At 42.4% G+C, this 19,424-nt stretch overlaps 1 protein-coding gene and 3 non-coding genes across 4 annotated transcripts; 2 read left to right on the forward strand and 2 right to left on the reverse strand.

Annotated features, from left to right (window-relative positions):
* Positions 1-227: 227 nt before the first annotated feature.
* Positions 228-4,989, forward strand: LOC134319102 (uncharacterized). The gene is made up of 10 exons (XM_063000103.1): positions 228-564; positions 846-941; positions 1,096-1,257; positions 1,361-1,450; positions 1,672-1,790; positions 1,894-1,942; positions 2,030-2,277; positions 2,361-2,403; positions 2,551-3,919; positions 4,017-4,989. The coding sequence occupies exons 2-10, from the start codon at positions 846-848 to the stop codon at positions 4,121-4,123; spliced, it is 2,283 nt and encodes a 760-aa protein (XP_062856173.1). The 5' UTR covers positions 228-564; the 3' UTR covers positions 4,124-4,989.
* A 3,822-nt stretch (positions 4,990-8,811) lies between these two features.
* trnas-gcu (transfer RNA serine (anticodon GCU)) lies at positions 8,812-8,893 on the reverse strand. Its single transcript has one exon. It is a non-coding gene; the product is annotated as a tRNA-Ser (tRNA).
* A 1,174-nt stretch (positions 8,894-10,067) lies between these two features.
* Positions 10,068-10,149, forward strand: trnas-gcu (transfer RNA serine (anticodon GCU)). The gene has a single exon. It is a non-coding gene; the product is annotated as a tRNA-Ser (tRNA).
* Positions 10,150-10,491: 342 nt separating this feature from the next.
* trnas-gcu (transfer RNA serine (anticodon GCU)) lies at positions 10,492-10,573 on the reverse strand. Its single transcript has one exon. It is a non-coding gene; the product is annotated as a tRNA-Ser (tRNA).
* Positions 10,574-19,424: the final 8,851 nt, after the last annotated feature.

The raw sequence follows: 19,424 nt of genomic DNA on the forward strand, positions 1-19,424 counted from the left end.
TTTGGAATGTGTTTCAGGTCTGAAATGAATGAATTTATAATAACAAATTAATTTAAGTTAACCAGACAAATCATGAACTATCTTGGGTTCATGCTGTCTGCAATGATATAAAAGTCTAAACAAATGCAGTAAATGCAACATTTTTTTATTTGAAGTTTCTATACTGTCTCGTCTTTTTCTTTTTTGGGGTTATATGTAATTCATTTTGATTGATTTAGTAATGAGTGGAAAAAAAACTTCAGTAATTAGGAGGAGTGTCCACATACTTTTGACCAAACTGTGTTTATTATTTATAAGGTGATGTCTCCATCTACTGGTTATGACTTTAATATGTAACTTATACTCTCCAGTCCAATATACAGTAGTTCTCCCAAAAACCATGCTAATATGCTGCACCCATCGTTGTGACTGATCACGTGACTCGGGGCTTATTATTGATGTGACGCAATCGCGGCTGTGTTAGAACTCTGATGACGTCACAGAGAGCTGCACTGCATGACCTGAGCGCGAGGTGAATCAGAGCTTCATTTCTTCTTACTGTGGAGTAACACAAAGCAGAGAGATGTGAGTGCAGCTTATTCTTTATTTATTTATCTCTCTATTCATCTATTTATTCATACTCATCATTCATTCTTTATATTTTACCATCTATAGAAGATGTAATATGTATAGAATGGTAAGGGGCCGTGGCTATTTGCATTATAAACACTGATTTAGACAGCACTACACCACTGCACAGCACCTTTAAAGCTAGATGGGTGTGGAGACTTTTTACACTATTGAGGTTTGATTAAAAAAGCTCTATTATGAAATTAAACATGATGTTGTTTCTTTTCTACTTCCAGATGCCTCGAGTGAACAAAGTGGACGTTGTCCAGTCAAAGGTTCCTGATCTCCAGGAGCCTTCACTACAATACTTCAGGGGAGAATTAGGAGAAAGTGTAAGCACCAAAACAAGTTTTACTCTCGGCTCTAATCATGACACTCAGTTATTAAATCAGTAAATAGATTAGACACTTTGGATTCCACACTTGAATGTGAGATCATGTTTGGTAAGTAATATTACAGTGTTTTTATCTTTGGTTCTTCCCATAGCTGTTTGTGAAATCGGCAGAATTCGACTCGTCGGACAAAGACATGGAAATAACGTGTGGATCCTACAACTGCCTCCACGATCCACACTTAAAGAACTTCTTTAACCAGCCACAAAGGAAAAAGCATCTGCTCAAACAGGGTCTCATCATTCAGGACGATCAGGTACACACATTAGAACAGAAACCAACAAGAACTGAACATTTCACACCTTTAACATGTCAGAAGGTCTACTGGCACCTCTGATCTAGCGCTGTATTACTTTTAGGTGCTGTGCTCGGTGAAAGATCTAGTTCAGTACATGCGGTACATAAGAAGAGTGCTGATGAGCTGGAACAAACTTCACCAACAAGAGCAGGTAACATGAAGCCTGAAGTATTTCCACCACCATCATCAAAACCCCTTTCAGCAACTGTCTGAGGAGGATTTAAACCCAGTCAGAAAGATCTGCTCTGAATACTGATGTGTTCAGATTCAGTATAAGCTCCTCACTACACTCATGAAACTACAGTAAAATACATTAGTGTGAAAGTGTGGGTGGTGCCTACAGCACTAACAAATGATCACTTCTGGTTACAGAAGCAGCTACTGAAGAAGTTCATGGTGCTGAAACTCAATGGTGGAGTTCCTGAGAACATCAGTGCTGCTCACATGAAAGAGTGGCTCATCTATAGAGAGAGAAGCACCTTCAGGAACATGTGAGTCTTTATGGCTTCCCAGTTTCACCTCCATCATGTATTAAATCTCTCACTCATTTATTCATATTGACATTTTCAATGATGTTTGTTTTTCTATGTAAAGCTTCAAGAAAAATGTAAAACAAGGCAGCAATTCAAGCTATGCTGAAAAGGTGAGAAAATACTTTTACTACACTTTAATGAGAATGGTGTTGGACAGGATTATTTCAATACAAACATTATATAAAATATGTGCTTAGGCCTGGGAGGTAAATCAGAGGATCGAGCTGGAGGAAATGGAGAAAAAAATTCTCAGAGAGCTCAGTGTAGAACGTCGAATCCCACAAAGACCAGTGGACGTTCCTTCTAAACTGGAAAATGTACAAAAAATATTTGTACTGCCCTGTTCGTCTGGCTCGACCATTTCACCTGCTGATGACCAGGCCGAGGGAACCCTGCTGGCTCAGGACTCAACACTAGAGAATTCACCCACTGAGAACTCAATCCAGTAAGTTCTTTAAACAGTGAATAAAAGCTCTGATATTTTATGTGTTTGACTAAAATTCTTCATTGTTGGTTTTCATGTGACAGGAAATTTAGTCAATCAGCTGATGGAGCTGCTGCAAGTATGTTGGTGAGTTTATCATCATTTTATTCAGATACGTCTACAGTATCTTCAGGATTGTAATTAGAACAGGTCTTACTACAGATCAGATGAATTGCTCTGAAAACCTTAACTTAAGATCTAATTTTAACATTTCATGTTTTCTCTGTACTTTAGATGAAGGTGGAGGATCTGAAGCAGTTTGTTAGTGGGATCAAAACCACTACAGTGATGGAAGTACAAGAAAATCAGCTTCCCGCTCTGGTGGAATTTGTTCATCCTACACAGTCCACCCTAGTGCATCTTCCAGACTTGGTCTTGAGTCAGAATCTTACAAAATCACCAAGCTCAGGGATTAAATCGGACAGTTCTGGGGGTTTTGAGAGCTCTGTAGTAATGAGCTCCTCTGATGAATCAGTGAATACACCCCCCTTACTCTCGACGGCTGAGAAGTTGGTGCTGGAGGTGCTGTACTGTTCTGCATCTCTGATCAAATGTCAGCAGGAAGAGAGCAATGACAAGGCTGATGATTTTGAGAACCTGGACTTGGATGTTCAACTTCCAAGTCCGTCACCGTCGTCTGTCTCCTCTGTTGAAGTTATCAGAGAGAGGAATGTTATTACACCAGTGGAAGAACCAGAAACTAGTTTTCAGTTCTCCAACACAGAGGAACCCGAGGTCACCTTTCTGGGATTTAGACCTCAGAGAACGTGCCAGTCTCGGACCAGCCCAACTAGCCAACATGTACAGATAGAAAACATGAGTGAAGATATTGTCGGATACACCCTGGACATGGTGATATCAGTTCTTGCAAGTGAAGGACTTTTGTCACTACAGGAAACATCAGATATGTCTGATGTATCTTCACCAGAGAATTATATAGAATCAGACATGTTTGCAAGTTGTGGCACCACAGATGAAAGCCAGAGTCCGACCCAGTGCTCATGCTCAGATTCTGGTTCCCAGCTGAGCTTACAATCAAAAAAGGTAGTAAGTGAAACTCTGGTGGGAATCCAAAGGAAATTATCAGACCAGTCTTTAACTGAAATCATCTCACCAGATAACAGTGATGCCATCAGTGACCTTATCAGTGGCATCCTAAGGCAGATCCAGGAATCACCCAGCCTGGATGCCAGTGAGCTAATCTCCTCCAGCTCTTCAGAAAGCAGCTTCATTTCACTCTCACATGATTGTAAAGCTCAGTCTGGTTCTGAGATCATGGGGGATGAATTAGTAATGAAGAACATCCAGCCACACATTGGTACCATCAGCAAGGCTCAAAGGAAACCTTCAGATGTGAATGGAGATGTTATCAACTCTCTGGTTCTAGAGGTTTTGGGATCTGCTCTGTTTGAAAACCCTTCAGAGAAAACGTCACACCTTGATGCTCTGAACAGAGACCAGACTGTCAGATTGGTAAAATCTTCAGATAATACTGCAGAGAGACCCTGCCATCAGAGGCCAAAGTCCTGCCCGTTATTAAAGAAGGACAGTACTAGTAATGCTGCAGGGGCTTCTGCCAGCCAAACACCTGAAAACCCAACTGGTGAGTAAAAGTTTGAGATGAGGTTCTGTTTAAAATTTATTGTCAAAGTTCATGTAGTTTCATTTTAACATTCATTCTTTGTTTCTTTGATTTAAAGGCAAGAAACAAAAGAAGAAGAAAAGTGTTCGTTCTTTATTCATGATGGCCTGGAAAGTGGTGAAACGGACCTTCACCAGAAGATCCAACAAGATATCTCCAATCTAATCGTCCACCATTTATTTTACCACCAGCCAAAACTGAGCAGAATTATACACTCCTTAGCTAGATCATTATCAGGGACATGTCTTGGGTCCTCGCTTAGAGAGACCTGAAGAACCACGTTCCACCAGGAAGACTTCATTGTTGTTAGACTTTTGTCAGCAGGAGGTCACCTTCCTTCTTTAGTAACCAACTTTTATCTGGCACTACTGTGATCTGTGCCATGTTGGTCACTTTTGATTATCATGAATGGTCAGTCTTGTTCCTTTCTCCACTTTGATTCTCAGTCATGAGCTCCATTATCGAGAGCTCTGCTCTGAGTTTTCTTTGGTAACATTTGGGTGAGGTATTTCTGCTGTCCCACAGTCTTACTTGGTACCATCTTGGCTTGGCAGCATCTGTTGTTCCTGGTCTTTCTGAGTACTTTCGATTGCTGAAAGGTTATTTCACTCAACATGTACCTGTTCAGCATTGCTTACATTCTCACCTGTGGAACTGTAGTTCTAAAAGATTCATTTACCTTCACAAGGAGCAGAAAATCCCTCAAACATCCCAGGATTGCAGGATTTCATGGTGACTATTCTGGTGAAGAGAGTTTCCTCTGAAGAACAGGAAGAAGACATCACACCTGCTTCTCTGAAAAACCTCACCAAGTTATGTCCAGAGTGATGATCTAGCTAGGAGTGTTAATATGCTCATATCTACAAGCCTCATGACCAAGCACACATCTGTACCAGCTGTGTTTCTTTTTCAATATAATAACAACACAGGACTCGGAGTGCCAGCCAGAAGAGGATGGATGCTGCTTAATTTTCCTGGACACTCTAGGCTTTATTCTCTGTACATTTTAACAAATAAAAATTCAAAACTGATCCTGGGTGCAAAAATGGTTTTTGTTTGAGGTCTCCATCAGTTTGAAAATGTTGATTGTTTAAGAGGTAACACAGTAACACAGGAGGAACAGTCCAGCAGTGGATCAAAACTAGATCCGGTTAGGATACTGGTACTTGTTCATGTAAAACAAAGAGTCTGTGTCTTCATAGCATTCATGACCAGCCAGGAACTACACCTGATATAACCGATTATATGAAGATCAAAACCAACTGATAACACATGGGTAAAATCAGCTGAAATGTGTGTCTGCTCAGTATGTAAACCTGCAGCCACCTCGACCCTAAGTGGACAAGACTGATTCTCAAGAATGAAAGATGTGATTATGTAATGCAGGTTTTCTGCTCTCAGCACACCTGATTTATCTTAAATAGAGTTTCATGTCATTTTTACACTGGTCATCAACAATGCACTGCATTTTTTTGGTGTTTTCTAGGTTAAACCATTACATTACATCATTACATTAATAAATAACCCTAGTTACGACTGTAACTGTGGTTATGTGAGTAGTGGATGACCGCCAGGGCGGTACTTACGTAGTGGTTGATCCCGCGCGTGTGCGCTCCAGACCGAGATAATTGTATACCAAATTAGTCACACGTGACCCCTGCAGTGATGTCACTTATAATATATACACCTGTGACTCGCTGCAGACTTCCTCAGGAACCTGGAACGTCTCGCATACTTCGAGTGACCAGGAACCCTGGTACTTACGGTACTTAAGTAGTGGATGATTTATGCCCACGCCGTCACGAGGAGTGCTTCAACTTCCACTCGTGGTAAGGGACAGGACAGCCGGTGCCAAGCTAGATGAGGCTGCAACATTCACATTATAAAAGCATGAAAACGTACATGGCGAAGACCAAGTGGCCGCCGTTCAGACCTCCGCAATGGGGACCCCTCTTAAAGCGGCCCAAGATGTGGAAACTCTTCAGACAGAGTGACCAGATGACCATGCGGGTAAAGGACGCCTGGAGCCAGACTGATCGCTATATGCCACTAGACTAATGGACTGGTTGATAAATTCTGTCCTGTGTATTTTCAGAAGAAAAGCTGGATTTGGTCTCAAGGTAACAGAGCAACTCGCAAACATGCTTTGCTGTAACAATAGCAAGCAAAAATGCTAATTTTAGGGACAACCACTTGAGACCAACCTGGTCCAGAGGCTCAAACTGAGCATTACAAATATATTCAAGCACCTTTGAAGAAGGCCACAACAAGCTTGTGTGAGTCTAGAGATGCACCGTTATTCAAGGTCAACCGGCTCGACAGAGCAGCCACGTAGATCTTCAGGGTGGATGAAGACCTCCCTGAGTCCAGCAACACTTGTAAAAACAAAAGCACTGTTTCCACTGAACAGGAAAGAGGGTCAACCAACTGTTCCGTGCACCAGTTCACAAATTACTGCCACCTGCTATCATACAAAGCTCGAGTAGATGCTGCTCTAGCATTCAGGACAGTATTTTGCACTCTCAGAAGACATGAGGAGAGTTCATTGTTGGCCCTAAGGGCCAGAGCCACAGTTGGAGAAATTCTGGTCGTGAACACCACACTTGACCCTTCAGTTGTGAGAGGAGGTCTTTTCTTAGGAGAAGCCTCCTCGGAGTACCCCGAAGTAAAGACAGTAGCCAGGGAAAACCATGGTTGTCTTGGCCATCAAGGGGCTACCAGAAGAACCTTGTGACCCTCCTCCTGAACTTTGCCCAACAGTGCCGGCAGGAGAGGGAGCGGAGGGAACGCAAACAGCAATTCCCTTGGCCAGTCGTGAGCTAATGCATCCTGACCGAGTGGGCTGTCCTGCTGGTGTTCTGAGAACCATAATGGACAATGAGTTGTGTCCGATGAAGCGAACAGATCCACCCGTGCCTGGCCAGACTTCTCCCATATTAGATGAACCATCTCTGGGTGAAGTCTCTAATGACTGGGGCTCAGAGGCTGCCTTGAGAGGGCGTCCACTGTCCTGTTGGCCGCCCCTGCTAGGTGAACAGCCTGCAGAGAAAGGAACTTTGGATGCGCCCATGTCCACAGCTCCTTTGCCATATTCAAGAGAGCTTGGGACCTGGTGCCACGAGAACCTTAAGAACGACACTCTCATGCCAAGTTTCAGGCGGCGCACACTAGACAGGATTGCACACAAGTCTAACAACAATGAAGTCTTCCTGGTGGAACGTGGTTCTTCAGGTCTCTCTAAGCGAGGACCCAAGACATGTCCCTGATAATGATCTAGCTAAGGAGTGTATAATTCTGCTCAGTTTTGGCTGGTGGTAAAATAAATGGTGGACGATTAGATTGGAGCTATCTTGTTGGATCTTCTGGTGAAGGTCCGTTTCACCACTTTCCAGGCCATCATGAATAAAGCACGAACACTTTTCTTCTTCTTTTGTTTCTTGCCTTTAAATCAAAGAAACAAAGAATGAATGTTAAAATGAAACTACATGAACTTTGACAATAAATTTTAAACAGAACCTCATCTCAAACTTTTACTCACCAGTTGGGTTTTCAGGTGTTTGGCTGGCAGAAGCCCCTGCAGCATTACTAGTACTGTCCTTCTTTAATAACGGGCAGGACTTTGGCCTCTGATGGCAGGGTCTCTCTGGTCCTGCAGTATTATCTGAAGATTTTACCAATCTGACAGTCTGGTCTCTGTTCAGAGCATCAAGGTGTGACGTTATCTCTGAAGGGTTTTCAGAGATAACCCGAAGGGTAGAACTTTGAACTGGAACACCCGGGCTATAATTGCACACTGTAGGAACCGTCTGTGTTCTGGTGCTATCGGAACGGTCCGTGTACCTTTGGTCATTCCTTTTTTAATTCAAATCCCAAAGTTGAAGAAAACGAGCCGTTTTTCGTTTATCGTTTCAAAAACCAATATTGAAAAACGGTAAAACAGGGCGTTAATCGTTTTTCATTTTAAGATCAAAAATCAAATAACAAACAAGCAGAAATAAAAAAACGGCTCGTATTTGAATTTTCCAAAATCAACATTTTCTATCAGTTCAACTGGAAATAAACACACGAGTGCGTATTTACTTAATATATAGAGAGTGTAAATCAAGTACAAGTGTTAAAAAAGTAATAATAAAGTAACAACGTGTCTCCTGTTGTTCTGACTTTTGTGTTTGTATATTTGACGTGCAGATATTTGCTCTATCTGCAAACCTTTAAACATTGAACAAAACCCCCTGAAATTCTTGCTTTCAGCTCTGTGCAAAATATTGGCGCTACTAACAAGAAAAAAACAGTTCATCTTATTCAGCAGTTCTTTTAATATGATGTTAATGACATACGGATTAGTTACCTCCCGTGGTTTAAAGGTTTCCACTTTGTGGATTTGTGTAGCTGGTTTATTGAGCATGCATCAAAAGCCTAAAAGTTGTTGTTTTCGACGAGGATGGGATTCTAATCCATGCGTGTAGAGCACAATGGATTAACAGTCCACCACCTTAACCACTCGGCCACCTCGTCCTTGGCTAATGTGTTAGATCACCCTTGATTACATAAGTAATCAGATGCAAATAGATCAGCAGTTCAAGCTGACGTGTTGATCAGTCAGACCAGAAACGCACGAGAGCCGGCAGGAATGCTCCTGGTCCGATTGCAGATGCGTCATTTGAATTTGAGCGTGGCAGAAGGCGCTTCAGAGGGCTGGATTGGCCTGAAATCAGTTGGAAAGAGGCAACACAGACATCTTAAATTGCTACTCGTACGGCCGTTTGCTTTTCCACACATGGTCAATAGGCTGCAATGTTTTCAATTTCAAAGACTGAGGACATTTGAGAGAGCTTTAAAAAGTGCTTTTGCTTCGACGAGGATGGGATTCGAACCCATGCGTGCAGAGCACAACGGATTAGCAGTCCATCGCCTTAACCACTCGGCCACCTCGTCTCAGCCTGCTTGGTAATATGTGTTTCTGGGCCGATTGGTCAGATTGATCAACACAGGTGGCTTGAACAGCTACGCTCCCTTTTGAGAAGTATTTTAGGTATTTACTAGAATGTGTTCGCATGCTGCATTAGTGCATCATTAAAGACAGTTTTAAAGAGAACTCAAATAAAATGGTACTCTGGAACTTTCTGCACTTCAGTCTTTTACAAATCTACAAAATCCTGAATCCCTTGTAATTTTTTAAGAGCATCTCTAACATGAACGGCGAAGTCACAGTGCAAGAATAAAGACACAAAGACACAAGCCGCCTGGGTTGATCAATCTGACCGATCGGCCCAGAAACGTATTTCACCATTCAGTATGAGATGAGGTGGCTGAGTGGTTAAGGTGATGGACTGCTAATCCATTGTGCTCTGCACGCGAGGGTTCATATCCCATCGAAGTACAAGCACTTTTAAAAGCTCTCTTGAATGACCTCCGTTTGCTTTTTAAAACATCGCCGCCTATTGACTACACGAGGAAGAACAAACAGGCGTGAGGAGAAGCAATTCAGTACGTCTGTGTTACCTATTTTCACCTGTTTTCAATCCAGCCTTCTGCCACACTCGATTACAAAAGGAAATAGTTTAGAGGAGCATTCCTCCTAGCTTGACCAGACGAGGTGGCCGAGTTGTGCTCTGCACGTGTAGGTTCAAATCCCATCCTCGTTGAAGTTCAGCCCTTTTAACATCAAGCTAAACTCTGACGCACTTGCTTTCAGGTTTGATAATTAAGCTCTCACCTTTAAATCATATTGGTACTACTCACACACGCTCCCATTTAAGAAATATCTGGATATTTACCAGAATGTGTGGGCACGCTGCATTAGTGCATTATTTGTTGACAGCCGGTTTTAAAGAGAACTAAAATAAAATGAGCTCTCTGCTCTTTAGTCTTTTACAAATCTTAAAAAAGGTGATGGACTGCTAATCCATTGTGCTCTTCGAGGTGAAAGCACTTTTAAAAGCGCACTCAAATGTCCTCAGTCTGCTTTGAAAACATTGCAGCCTCTTGACCATGTGTGGAAAAGCAAACGGCTGTAAGAGTAGCAATTTAAAACGTCTGTGTTGGCTCTTTCCACCCCAAATGACACATCTGCAATTGGATTAGAAAAGCATTCCACTGGACATGACCAGACGAGGTGGCCGAGTGGTTAAGGCGATGGACTGCTAATCCATTGTGCTCTGCACGCGTGGGTTCGAATCCCATCCTCGTCGAACTAAAGCACTTTTAAAAGCTCTCTTGAATTAACTTGGTTTGCTTTGAAAATATCGCCGCCTATTGACCATATGAGGAAGAACAAACAGGTGAATAGGTAGCAAATCAGTACGTTTGTGTTACCATTTTCACCTGTTTTCAGGCCGATCCAGCCTTCTGAAGAGCCTTCTGCCACACTCAATTACAAAAGAAAACACCTGCACTCAGATCAGAGGAGGATTCCTATTTCTATTTGGTGTTAAAGAGTCGTGTTTTTTTTCTGGTGAGTGGTGCCAATATTTTGCACAGAGCTGAAAGCAAGAGTTTCAAGGGATTTGTTCAATGTTTAAAGGTGTTGTTTTCGACGAGGATGGGATTCGAACCCACGCGTGCAGAGCACAATGGATTAGCAGTCCATCACCTTAACCACTCGGCCACCTCGTCCCATCCAGCCAAACCAGACCAGACCTTTAGATAGATAGATAGATAACTTTATTAATCCCAGAGGGAAAGTCAGTTATTACAACAGCTCCAGTACAGTAAAGCCAGATGTATTAAAGTACAAAAGTATAAAAGTACAAGAATTAAGTACAATAAAAGTACAATAAAAGTACAAAAGTACAAGAATTAAGTACATAAGTAATGTTATACACACTATGTAATTGAATAAATAGAATAAAAAATAGTAGTATAGAAGTATCCTGGCATTAAATATTCAGATGAGATATGTCATGTGATATACTAAGCTGTAGTAGTGTTCAATAACAACAGATATGTAGTATAGTCTTTATGAACAGAATGCTAGAACCTTCTCTATGGGTCGGTCCTGAAAGTGGTTTAGTGTTCGATTATGTCCCGAACTAGTGAGTTGTTGTACAGCGAGATCGCTGCTGGTATAAACGATCTCCTGTACCGTTCCTTGTTACAGCGGAGCTGGATGAGTCTGTTGCTGAAAGTGCTCCGCTGTCCGACTAACAGGTCATGAAGGGGGTGTGATGGGTTGTCAAGTATGGTAGTGAGTTTATTGAGTGACCTCCTTCCAACCACCAACTCAAAACTATCCAGTGAGCAGCCCAAAACTGAGCCAGCCTTCCTGATCAGTTTGTTGAGTTTCTTTACATCCCCTGCTCTGAGGCTGCTTCCCCAACACACAGCTGCAAAGAACACAGCCCCCGCAACAACAGACTGATAAAAGATGGTCAACATTTTGTTGCACACATTAAAGGACCTGAGCTTTCTCAGAAAGTAGAGTCTGCTCATCCCCTTCCTGTACACAGCCTCCGTGTTAGCCCTCCAATCCAGTCTGTTGTCAAGCCAGACACCCAAGTACTTGTACGTGTCCACCAGTTCCACATTTTGACCCATGATGGTGACAGGTCCACTTGTGGTCCTGTTCCTCCTGAAGTCCACAGACATCTCCTTAGTTTTGGAAGGAGTTTAGTTTTTTAAACAGACCATTGAACAATACCCCTGAAACTCTTGCTTTCAGCCCTGTGCAAAATATTGGCACCACTCACCAGAAGAAAACACAACTGTAACACCAAATAGAAACAGGTCATTTAATACAGCCGTTCTTTTAAAATAATGTTAATGCCATACAGATCGGTACAAAAAAAAAGTTTTCTAAAACGTGTCTTTGTGTTTTTATTCTTGCACTGTGACTTTGCTGTTCATGTTAGAGATGTGTCCTCTGGTACATTCCAGGTCCGTGTACCTTTGGTCATTTGTTTTTCACTTCAAATCCCAAAGTTGAAAAACAAGAAAACGAGCCGTTTTTCTTTTATCGTTTCAAAAACCAATATTGAAAAATGGGAAAACATGGAGTGCACTGACATGCACGTATTTACTTAATATATAGAGAGTGTAAATCAAGCACAAGTGTTAAAAAAGTAATAATAACGTAACGACGCGTCTCCTGTTGTTCTGACTTTTGTGTTTGAATTTGTGACGTGCAGATATTTGCTCTATCTGCAAAAAACAAACATTATGGGGAAGTGATTTCCGTACTGGACGTTGTACGTGGTCAAGTTAGTTTTACACTTGATGATCGCCTGACGTCCAAGACTCATTTATTTATTTATCTTGTATTATAGTATGTCTTGTTCTCGGCCAATAAACATCCAAAAATAAATAAAATTGCACGAACTAACTCTGCAGTAAACAAGGAGCAAACAACAATTAAATATATTTAAAAAAGTTATTTGGTTAGTTTTTAGTTAAAGCTATTTCTTAAAAGTGCATGAAGCAGAACGCTGATTAAACTGCATTAAATGATGTAATAGTTACACAGTGACGTGTACGATTAGTTATGTCTGTATTACAGAATTGAGGTAAAAAAAAAATTTAAATGTTAATGTTGTAACGACGGTGATGTAAAATAATGTAAAATAATTCAAAGTCCAAACATTTGAGTGGGGGTTTACTGTCACACAAGCTCAGTGCAAAAAAACATAGACACAGCCGGAGACGATCATTTCTGATATCTTCCCTACACACTCGCTCCCTATGCCCTAGCATAGTACACTTAACATTCTTAACTAGGGCCAGACAATATATTTGTAATTCACATTACATGACAGGTGAGACGTTATAAAACAACATTCTTTTTTCTTAGAATGGCACTTTTTTTTTTTTTAAGAAAAATACTTCTTGTGTGAATTACAAGGGCAGGAAAAACCAAGGCAGACACAAAAGTCAGAACGGGATGCGGTGTAATGTTATTATTACTTTTTGCTCCGTCTTCTCAACACTTGTCAGCGCATGCACGTGCTCGTGTGTTTATTTTCACTTGAACTGATAAAATGTTGATTTTGGAAAATTAAAATATGAGCCGTTTTTTAATTTCTGCTTGTTTGTTATTTGATTTTTAATCTTAAAACGAAAAATGAATAACGCCCTGAACCAAAAGACGAACGTCCAAAGACCAAATCTCGTAGATCCACTAAGGTGAACCGTTCCCATTTTTGTACACTGCGAAGAACAGTCGCCGTGTGGAGCATTCGAAGGGAAAGAACCTTCAGGTAGAAATTCAATGGACAGAGGTCCAGAATCGGCCGGAAGCCTCCGTCCTTTCTTGGAACAACAAAATATGTTGAATAGAAGCCCTCTGGTTGAACATGAGGGTCCACAACCTCTATTGCTCCTCTCCTCAGGAGAGAACAAACTTCCTGAGAGAATGGAGGAACTTTGTTTAGCACTGAAGTTACCCTCGGTGAGGAAATGAGGGGTGGCCGGTGACGGCCTGATGACATGACTTTGAGAACCCACTGATCTGTAACCATACTTTCCCATCATGTCATGTGCTGGGTCTTCAGCGGTTTCTCCACTGGCTGAAGCCCGTCAGTGACGGTTATGGGCGGCGCTCCCCTTAGAATAGGGGTTGCGCGGCATTGACCTGGTCCCACGAACAGAAGGTTTTGTCTGGCGTGGCACATTCTGCATCTTGGGTCTTGACTGTGGCTCTGAGCTCCGCAAGTACGTGCGTGGTGGAGGGCGGTTTGATACTCCTGAGTGGCGAAAGCGGTGAAAACCTCGAGAAGCTTCAGTTCTAGAGGGCTTCTTTGACCGGAGGGCCAAAAACGTATCCTGGCACCAGGGGCAGTGACCTGATTGTCGTTCTACAGGTTTCAGAAAGCAATAATTGGGCCAACCACACTTGACGGCGCCCATGGATCAGTGTCCCTATCAGTCTCCCATGGTTCCGGGCCAAGTAGCCGACTGATTGTAGGGCTGTATTTAAGAGCTCATCCACCGGTCCACTACTATCAGTACCTTGTAGAGAAGACTGCAAGGCCAGAAGTAGAAGAGAGAGAGAGTTAGCTATTTTCACCATCCTAGTTGCAGTGTCATGTGCCTTAGAAAACATCCCATCAGTGCGTCTACACTCAGCACTGGGGCAACGTGGGTCTGGGCGTAAAGCTTCATCAGCAGACACCATCTTAGACGCCACACAAGCATCCACCGCTGGCATCTGGCTAAGTCCCATGGAAGCAGCATTTGCCAAGCATGCTAGTGCCAGCTCTGCGGCACTTGCCCGCGAACGCTGGTTACTCGTGTGGAACCCGGCTGTGAATTCGGCAGTGAAATCTTCTTCGGCAGGGACAGCCCGCATAAAAAACTTACTAGCTTTTGGGGCTGTAGGATTTGGGGCATCAAGTCCTAGTTTGGCCAACTTGAGCGGTGTGCTCAGGGGTGGCCGTCGGAGCACCCGACTGCGCTGAAGCCGTCGGCGGGGAACCACCCGGCTGCAGAAAATCCTGAAAGAATTCGGCATTTGATGCTAAGGTAGAAAGTGCGTCATCCGCTTTTACTGAAGCACTATCAGGACCTTTAGGCAACTTTAACTCAGGCTCTGGAATACTACAAGCATCTAGTTTGTCACTAAGCTTCATAAATAATGACTTCAGCTGAGACAATTCTTCAGAGAACAAGGCCATGCGTTCCGACAGCGCCATGGACCGTCTCTTTTACCTTTGCATAGGCCCCGGTCCCTCTGAGGGTAACGCAGCCTCGCACCCAACCTCCAGCCCCGCCAACCGTTCTCGGTGGCGGTCTATTGGAATAATAGCACAATCCATGCAGGGGTTCACCAAGGCTTCACGAAGGTGATCCAACCCAAGACATGAAGGGCATAGCTCATTCCCGTCGTAAGTCTCCAAGGCAGCAAAGCACTGGTTACAACCGTTTAAAAGCTTGACGGTTCTGCGTTGTTGATATCGCTGTTTCACTCCTAGTATTGAGTAGTACTAAAAGGAGTAAAAAACTGCACCGAGTACAAACTCGAGGTGAAAACGGCTATTGCTGTAATATCACGAGCCATCAGTTTCACTTAACACCGAGTATGCAACTCTAGGTGAAGGGGTTGTGCTGGTAGAGCTTAGCGATTAAGAGAAAACCACTCGTTAAAGCGAATGAGTGGTGGGCTTCACTTAACACCGAGTACAACTGTAGGTGAAGAAAGACGAGCTGTTGGCGCTCGGAGTTATAACTTTTCGAGCAGCGTGCTCCACTTAAAACCAAGTAACACTCTAGGTTAGAGCGAGCTAACTCACGTTGTAAATACAGCGTTCACTAACCTGAGTTTCACGCAGATCGTTACCATTTCAGCTTATTCCACATCGAGTGGGAAATGAAGAAAATCCAGTAACAAACACAGCTTCTCTAGCCCATTCTCACACGGAGCGTGCTCCAGGTGAAATAGGTTGCCAGATCCCGCTGTGGTATTCACAGCCCGTAGAGCAGGGCTGCCCAATTTGCGGCCCGCGGGCCAAAGTTGGCCCGCCGTCTCTTTTTTTTGGCCCACCTCCCTAGATCAAAGTAGCCCTACTTTTGTCAGTACTGTAGCTGGGAATTTCTTTCATCAGGTGTTTAACTGCCTATAACACTAGCTGCAATTCATTGGCTGACCACAATTTTACATGAGACAGTGGATAGGAGAGGGGGGCGCTGTGGAGCTCCTGTCAGCAGAGATAAATTAATCTATGATGACACGAGTGAGGATGTTAATAATGGAGCGTAGAAGGCAGTGGAATACAGATAAGCGAACATTTAAAAACAGTTGGCAGCATGAATATTTTTTTAGCAATATTGATTCGACCGCAGTTTGCCTCATCTGCAGACAGAGAGTGGCTGTACTGAAGGAGTACAACATCCGTCGGCACTATGAATCAAAACATGCACACCTGTTCTCCAAGTACAGCGGCGAGGAGAGAAAGGTGAAGGCAGGAGAAATGCTGGCTAAACTGAATTCACAGCAACGTGCTTTGTTGCAGCCATCATCAGCACAAGAAAAAGCAACTCGTGCAAGTTATCTGATTAGTGCGATGATTGCAAAGAGTGGACGAGCTCTTTCATGCGGTGATTTTGTTAAGCATTGTATGACCGTGGCTGCTGACACTGTGTGCCCAAGCCAGACACGGGCGTTCTCTCAGATTAGCCTGTCCAGAAACACCGTTACTCGCCGCATTGAGGATATGGCTCAAGACATCCGTGAGCAAATCTTTGCTAAAGCAGGGAGATTAGCTTTCTTTTCAATAGCGTGCGATGAGAGCACAGACATATCTGACTCTGCACAGTTGTTGGTGTTTTTGCGAGGCGTTACTGAAGATTTTGAAGTGTTACAGGAGCTGGCTGGGCTTAAAACACTTTCAGGTACAACAACAGGAGCGGATTTTTTTTTGGCGGTAGAAAGAGTTCTGGAAAAGTACAATTTAAAGTGGGGAAATATGGCTGGCATTACAACCGATGGCGCTCCGGCAATGGTAGGAAGAAAATCGGGCCTCACTACACTGGTATCAAAGAAAGTCCACGACAGTGGGGGCAAGATTTTAAAATACCACTGTATCTTACACCAAGAACAGTTGTGTGCCAAATCTATTGGACTGAAGAATGTGATGCGCGACGTTGTTTGTATCGTCAACAATATCCGCTCAAGGGCACTCTCTCACTGTCAGTTCAAAACTCTGCTGGATGAGATGGATGCGCAGTATGGTGATGTACTGTATCACCAGGAGGTAAGGTGGTTAAGTCGAGGTAAAGTTTTACGCCGTTTTTTTGAGCTGCGTGATGTGATCAGGGTGTTTCAAGGAAGAAATGAAGGTAACATTCAAGTGCCCACGGATAAACAATGGACTTCCGACCTGGCTTTTCTGGTGGACATCACAGAGCTACTGAATACTCTGAATCTTCAGCTCCAAGGGAAGGACCAGATAATCAGCCAGCTGTTTGACCACATCAGAGCCTTCAAGCAAAAACTCTTGTTGCTCAGCAGACATCTCTCAACAGGTTAGGACTAATTACAACATTAAAATGATCACAAAACAATAATACAAAGTAAAGTAGTTATGAAACATACTGTTATTATTAATTGTGTGTTGTATGCAACCACATTTTATTTTTTACTTATTTAAAATAAAGTTTAATTTACTATTTAAATCTTTGTTGTTCTTTTTGTCTTTATTCACATTCAGGAAACTTGGCACATTTTCCCAGCCTTAGAGAAGTAGGCTTGACAGAGGACAATGTACCCAAGTACATGGACATTCTCAGCAATCTGGTGCTTGAGTTTGACAGCCGCTTTCAAGATTTTAGAGAAAATGCAACATCCTTAGAGTTATTTGCCCAACCCTTTTCTGTACATGTGGACACAGTCAGTGAGGATATTCAGATGGAGCTACTTGAGCTTCAGTCTGATTCACAACTCCAAAACAAGTTCAGAGAGCTTTCCTTGCAGGACTTTTACAGATGTTTTCCAGCAGACAGGTATCCTCAGATCTGCAAACATGCACAGATGATGCTGTCCCTCTTTGGAAGTACCTACCTTTGTGAGCAGACTTTTAGTCTGATGAATCTAAATAAGTGTAAACTAAGAAACTCACTGTCTGACTCTCACCTTCATGATATCCTCACTCTATCAGTAAGTCAGCTGGAGCCTAATATTGAAAGACTTTTGAAAAACAAAGACAAGCTTCATGTCTCCCACTGAGTTTAAGTGATATACAGTGAGATTGAAGGTCTGTTACATATGGGCATCTTGTGTTCTGTAATCCAAAATTTACATAATCTAAATTTAAGTGTTTAAGCTTAAACATTTCCACATATTTAACAAGGTGGACCATCAAAGTGTTTTCCACCTATTTTTAACAAAGCACATTTAGTTTTACAGAGCGTTTCAGAAAAGTTGCTTTTCTTTCTGTATTCCTCAGTTTACATTACCTCTAAATTTTCTTTTAAAGATATTTTGCATGTTTTTCATTACAATTTTAAATTTGTTCAAATGTTTCCTAAAAAAAAGATTTTGTATCATCCATTGAAATTAATAAAAGCACTGTTAATTAGAATAAACAGTAGTGTTCTAATTTTATGCAATATTAAAATAACATAACCTTTTAGTTTTGGCCCGTGGCCCTTCACTGAGATTCACTTTTGGCCCCTTATAAGAAATTATTTGGGCACCCCTGCCGTAGAGGATGAAAAAATTCGTAGCTCTGACCCAGTGTCGCCGGGCTGTACTGTCGGTCTTGAAGGTGAGACGAGAAAAGAGAAAGTCTGCAGCGAGTCACAGGTGTATAAACTGTATTGTAAGTGACATCACTGAATCCCTGAATCCACTACTCACATAGCTTCATATTAATTACCTTAAGACAATATCACTGACACAATCATATAAGAATATCATACAAAGGATAACTTACAATCCCCCACACATACATTCAGAATAGAACATTTCCAAAATGGTGCAGTCCAAAGACTTCAAATACCATCAACCCTCAGCGCTCGGGTCTTTAACCTCTCAGTAAAGCTGCCTGCATGCCTGATGAAAACCTGTGAGTACAATTACTTAAACCAAACTTACAAAACCATTTAACACTGCCAACAAAGCATAAAGTATCCTCACACTTCTTAAATCATCCACACCTTCAGTTGGCCACCCTGACTAATGTTGGATAATCACAGTTTGTATTGTTTACCAGGTTAGTGATTCTGGTGATTGTCCACTGCAGCAGTCAAGCAGTAAAAAGAATCTTCACCCATTATCTGTGTGTTTTCATCTTAACTTGTACATGTTCATACCATGAAACAAACTTTAGTTCTGTTACAGCAAGGCAGGAATACCCTGTACAGTTCAACAGTACATCACAGCTTCTCAGCCATCCCACATCACACATAGCCAATTATGTGTTGATGCCCAGTCAGCCAATACCATCACTGATCAACACAATCTAAAATGCTGTCAAAAAAGCTCTGATGTGCCAAACATGGACTCCACAAGACAACTGAAGGAGTCATGTGGTATTCAGTACCAGGACATTACCAGCAGTTGTTGTGAGATAGATCATCGTACAGTGTGTTTAGGTTCAATGTCTTTTACAAGCAATCATCTAAATGATCTTGCTAATGCCCGTGTGTCCACACTGGACATGACTTAGCATGGGCACTTTACATTTACATTTTCGGCATTTAGCAGACGCTTTTATCCAAAGCGACTTACAGTTGTGACAGTATACAATCTAAGCAATGAGGCCTTGATCAGGGGCCCAACAGTGGCAACCTGTCAGTGTGTAACAGTTGTTACTGCCAATTCCCAACCCCGACCACTAAGTGGCAGTAATCTTATTAGAAGGGCAGTTCTCAACCTAAAAGGGGAACCATGTGGTAAAGGTGATGGTTTGTAGAAGCACCACATTGTATTGTAATGTGCTGTGCTAAGGAACCTTATTGAGGAACTTGTTTGTTCTAAAGCTCAATGTAAGTTGTTTGTTACTTTTGTTTATATATTTAACCAAACTTTATGCAA

The sequence above is a fragment of the Trichomycterus rosablanca genome, chromosome 1 (assembly GCF_030014385.1).
Source record: "Trichomycterus rosablanca isolate fTriRos1 chromosome 1, fTriRos1.hap1, whole genome shotgun sequence".
Classification (NCBI taxonomy): Eukaryota; Metazoa; Chordata; class Actinopteri; order Siluriformes; family Trichomycteridae; genus Trichomycterus; species Trichomycterus rosablanca.

What these genes read in the sequence shown, in the direction of transcription:
- LOC134319102 (XM_063000103.1), top strand. Translation starts at nt 846, where the DNA reads ATGCCTCGAGTGAACAAAGTGGACGTTGTCCAGTCAAAGGTTCCTGAT. An exon ending in TCATCATTCAGGACGATCAG is followed by an intron (nt 1,258 to 1,360) that starts GTACACACATTA and finishes TATTACTTTTAG; the next exon opens with GTGCTGTGCTCGGTGAAAGA. An exon ending in GAGCTGCTGCAAGTATGTTG is followed by an intron (nt 2,404 to 2,550) that starts GTGAGTTTATCA and finishes TCTGTACTTTAG; the next exon opens with ATGAAGGTGGAGGATCTGAA.